General features: G+C 34.0%; 1 protein-coding gene across 1 annotated transcript in view; it reads left to right on the top strand.

The window, feature by feature from the left end:
* The window catches only part of erbb4b (erb-b2 receptor tyrosine kinase 4b), a gene marked incomplete in the record, with an annotated part of 262,602 nt that overhangs the window by 202,086 nt on the left and 55,372 nt on the right, over positions 1-5,144 (top strand). Inside the window, 2 exon segments of the mRNA XM_014011540.1 lie at positions 138-270; positions 4,334-4,427. Coding sequence (XP_013866994.1) covers positions 138-270; positions 4,334-4,427 — 227 coding nt within the window.

Genomic DNA, 5,144 nt, shown 5'->3' with positions numbered 1-5,144 from the left:
TTATTTGTGTTAATTTTACTAAAGGATTACTTGTGTTGTGCGTCAAATAAATGCTGACTCATTAATTCCCAAATGTATCCTCCACAAATGCCATCATTTCCACTTATACAATGTTTGTGAATGTGTCTTTTGAGCAGCCAGAGAACGCATGGTGTGTGACCCATTGTGTTCAGATGACGGGTGTTGGGGTCCTGGTCCAGACCAGTGCCTGTCCTGCCGCTACTTTATCCGTGGAAGAACCTGTGTGGATTCTTGCAACCTTTATGAAGGGTAAGTAARGCAGCACATTCATAGAAACAGAGGATCAACACTGGTGTAACAGAAGAACGAAGAGTATATGGAAAAGGGGTGATTGGGTACATAGATTCAGACTGTGTGTGTGGCAGTGAAAAAAAAAAAAAAAAAACAAGCTTGTACTGTATTATCTTCTCAGAAATCCAGAGACAATGATAGCTGAATATAGGAAAACTCTACCGGTATTTACTTTTTTTTTAGCCCTGTGTGATCCAGGTCATCACTTCTCAGCAAAGTACACAAACTCTGAGGATTAAAATACATTGTCATGGTTTGCAAATAATACAGAAAAAATGTGCTCTACCTAAATATACACATTCCTTTTTCTTGAGACAAAAATGTTGGGGTTTAATAAAACTTACTATATATTTGTGATTTTTWAAAAAAAAAATGTTTACAAAGTGCAATGTTGTTGTTTCACCTGTCTTGATAAAAAAATATTGTATTTGAAACAACACTTCTGAGCTTTTACTTATAAACCTTTCTTGGTTTTATCAAAAATAATTGTCTAACTTTGTATGACCAAAAAAAAATTACAATAGCTGAATGAGTATGATCCTAACATGGCAACATTCTTGCACAGTTAAAAAATAAGCACACATAAGCCAGAAAAAAAAAAAAACTTATTTTTTCTAATGTCTTAATTAACCTGTTTTGTCATTCTTAATTTTGCCTTAGTGTTACCACAAACTAAATCTGCAAGTTCATTCACAGAAACTCAGTTGGGACAGGTGTACTTCGGACATGAGTGTAAAGAGTTATACAAAATACTGTTTGTAAAAATAAGTAACTCCATATACACAGAACATTGTCATACTAATTTGACAAAATATACGGATATAACAAAAATTAATAAATATTGCTTTCTAGTAATAATTAATTATTTGAATGATTCTAAATACTGTTATTTTTTTCTATGTTTTTAGCTAATTAAATTTGTTGTTAAGAAACCACAGATATGTTGCCACCTCCCAGTTTGTCTGCTGCATTATGTATGGTCAGCCACAAACTTCAGACACACAGTGTGGAGCTTCAGCAGTAGAARATGTTTGTCAAGGTGCTATGGTAACTGAAACAGGCTTTTGGAGTGATAGACAGGAAAGAAAAAAAATCAACTAGAAGTGTAAAAGAAAATATGACACTCAAGCCAATGCCAAGAGCAAATCAAAGCTACTTCACCAGCATGAACACGAGCAAGCATGCATTTCTTGATTAGAAAAAAAGCGAAACATTGCTGATTTTTTATGTTCTTGTTGTAAAACAGAAAGACTGAAAACTCCTTATTTTATCTTATTTTATTTTGTTTTACTTGTTGCTTTTCCAAACATAATAAACCATATATACAGTACCACGTGTAAACCTTTCAGTAAGTTTACCTTTAATACTGTATATAAACAGTCTGGGAATTAAATGAATCACAATAATTTGAACTGTCATGTCATATGTGGACTTATTAAATATATATTTTAAAAAAATCACAATGACATTTGTCTTTTTGGCAACAAGGATCACCAAGAGAAATGTAACTAAATTAGTCCTTCCATATATGAGTTTAAATGAAAAAGACAAAATATTTTTCCCAGTTTTTTGGAGAACATGAGCTGTACCACCTGTTAAGTTTCCAAGCTCAAAGTGTTCTGTTAAAGTTTTCAAGTGCAATTTTATTTTACTTGTTAAAAAGACATCACATTAGGAGCCACTGGGTGTAAAGAACAATTCAAACAGGTTCTGTAACAAAAGGCACCCCTGTAGAGTCTTATAAAGTCAGGAGTCCCCTGATGTTTTCTTTTTAATACAAAAACTGAAAAAAAAACTGCACCCTAGAGAGTTTTGTTAATGATATTTTGAAATTCTTTATATATTTCTAAACATATATCTACTCAGATTTTCAGAAAAAATAAATATTATATTTACTTAACTTAATCACACATGATAGGTGGCTGCAATGGAGAAGAGAAAGGACAACCCACTGTCAGGACAGGAGGGCTAGGCGTGTCACTGCGTGTCACAGTTATTGCTTGCGCACGGGGCCACGCCCTGCCTACCTGTTCACCTCCACAACAGCACCACTCATTTTGTTTGAGTGTCGCCTGCACCACTGGTTTTGTCAGCCACCAAATCTTGGGTTTACCTTTAGTTTGTTTGTTTTCCTTATATTTTTTTGAGTTATTGGACAGCATGTGCACAGTAACCCTACCATAACCAGCAACAAAATGTGCAGAACATCTACRAAAGTAAATCTTCCTGGAATATATTATGTATGCATAGAGAAGGTCAATATTTATCTGACTAATTGCATATGTGTTTTCTGAATGTTTAATTATGTTTTTATTCATTTTGACATGTTTAAAATGTCATAAATAATCAATGTTGTGTAGTTTTTTTTAAATGTTTTTATATGTTTTTGTTTCTATGATGCAGTTTTGGAAACTTTTGAAAAGCACTTTACAGAAAGTACAAATAAATAAGTAATACTGCTCACAATTCAATATAGATTTTCTTTCTCTTCTTTTTAATGTACTTCTTTGATTTCAGTCTAACAGAAGCTCAGCAAGGGTTGACTATCAACAGAATCCATTTTCTTTATTTCTTTATTTTTGTGTTACTTTTTTAGTTACTTCTCAACACAGTTTATAGCCTAACTTGTGTTTAAAAATGCCAGGCATGCAGACTTATTTTGTTGTTGTGAATGTGCAGGTTTAAAGACATTATTTGTCTGAAAACATTTTAGCTTGAACWGTACAATGTAATTCATGTACTCATTTGGTAACCATGTTATTTGAATTAGTGTGTCTGTAAGGAGACAGATCCTTTCCATGTGCCTTTGATGGCAGTGTATGTGATATTACACTTTACATCACAGGAAAACACAATGTTTCCTTGAAAGCTACATTTCATACATGAATTTCATGTTTTTGCAAAGTTTGGACTAGATCAAACCGTTTCAGAATCCATTTTTTTACATTATTTCTTTGGATCTATTGCAAATTTATTGCATCATCATTGTTCTTAAATAAATAGAAAATACAAGAAAACTGAACACAGCAATAGCTTGTAATTCTAAAAGCATTGATGATGTTTTTATTTATTTATTTATTTATTTATTTGTGTGTTGTTTTCATTGCAGGCTTTGATATTTTAAGCTGCACTCATAGAGACAAAGCATTTTACCTTGCATGGCTTTTTGAAGGTTTTGCGAAGGCCAGATGAAGCATAATTAATATTAATTTGATTTTATTTCCACTGGGACAGCAACATTTTGTTCATCTTTGCTGTTTTTCCTCACTGAGCAAAAGACAAAAAACYCCAGTTTAATTTTCTGTCTCCTGTACTAACAAAGCAAAGTGCCAACTCAGATGCAGTGTGGTCAAATTTACTGACTTTTTAGAGGCCACTCTGCTGCTCCCTATTAAAAATAAATTTAAAAAATCAAAAAAAGATTGCAGAAATTGAATAATGCCCCACTTAATTTAATTGATTTTGAAAATGTTGCACCCCTTGAAGGCCCTGCATCTCTCAACTGTGTCGACCCACTGAGTTATAAATCTTCAAACTCTCTTGAACCGTCCACAATGTTGTTAATAAGGAGTCGGCATAAGTTGTCTAAAACGTGTAACGTCATGAAAAAGGGTTATTGAAATTTAAAACCTAATTGAAATGTATTACCTTCAATGATAAACTACTCTTATATTTGGTAAAATGTGAAATACTTTGCTCTGAGATTTACCAGAACTGAAAAAAACTGAACTCAAAGGTTAAGCTGTAATTTGAAACATTCTTTGATTTACTTTTACAAGGACTGACAGAAAGAAAATGTTCTGTTTTCATGTTTTTTTTTTTTTTGCTTGATTATATTCTCTTGTAAACTTATATCAATAAAAGTGTTGATCACTACAGTGTGTTTTTTTTCTTACTGTGTAACCATTTTTGTATTTTTTTTCAGCTTTGTTATTGTCAACTAATCTATGGAATCTGACATTAATGTTCCGCTTTCYGTTTCTTCCACTTCTTATTTCTTTTTCGTTTGGTTCTCTCTCAGGGACATCCGAGAGTATGCCAACGGTTCAGTGTGTGTGGATTGTGATGCACAGTGCGAACGAGCAGATGATGACTCTTTGACCTGCCACGGCCCGGTAAGCTCACTCCAACWGATAAGATTATAGAGGTGAAGACATGCAGTCATTCCACATGTTTCCACCTCATAAACCCTGACTGTGTTGGCTGCATGGTTGCTGACTGCATTGTTTCTGTTGCATTAAAATGATTCCTGGCCATGATTTTTTGCTTGGTAGTTCAGCTGTTTTAGTTTGTTCAATTTGTTTATTTTTTTCTAACTGCCTCTTTTGATTGGTGCAGAGCCTATGAGGGATCATGGGTAATTTTCTTTTCTTTTGCATTCCCTCACAAAAGTTATATATTATCTTGATATTTTGTAAAAGCAGCATACATGACAGCATAAATTGACTTGTTCTTGTTCTGTCYTTATTCAAGATGATCTGTTGTAATTCAGTATTTTTATTCACTAATGGCAAGCCTAAAAACCTTTAGTGAGAGTGTGGTTGTTGTGGAATAGCTGATGAGTGGTACCAGCCTGTTCATRGTTAGCCTGATAAAAACCAGACCCTTGTCCTTCACTTTGCTTTGAAGGAGGGACTGGTCTCACTGCTATAGAGAAGCAATTCTTGCTGAAGGCGTGGCCTCTGCTGAAGTGTATGGGATGTGAACACTCACCGGCCACTTTATTAGGTAGACCTGTCCAACTGCTCGTTAACACTTAATTTCTAATCAGCCAATCACATGGCGGCAACTCAGTGCATTTAGGCATGTAGACATGGTCAAGACAATCTCCT

This window comes from Austrofundulus limnaeus, unplaced genomic scaffold (assembly GCF_001266775.1).
Source record: "Austrofundulus limnaeus strain Quisiro unplaced genomic scaffold, Austrofundulus_limnaeus-1.0 Scaffold81, whole genome shotgun sequence".
NCBI classification, from domain to species: Eukaryota; Metazoa; Chordata; class Actinopteri; order Cyprinodontiformes; family Rivulidae; genus Austrofundulus; species Austrofundulus limnaeus.
The sequence above is the reverse complement of the archived record's forward strand: the minus strand, read 5'-3'. Positions and strand labels throughout refer to the sequence as shown.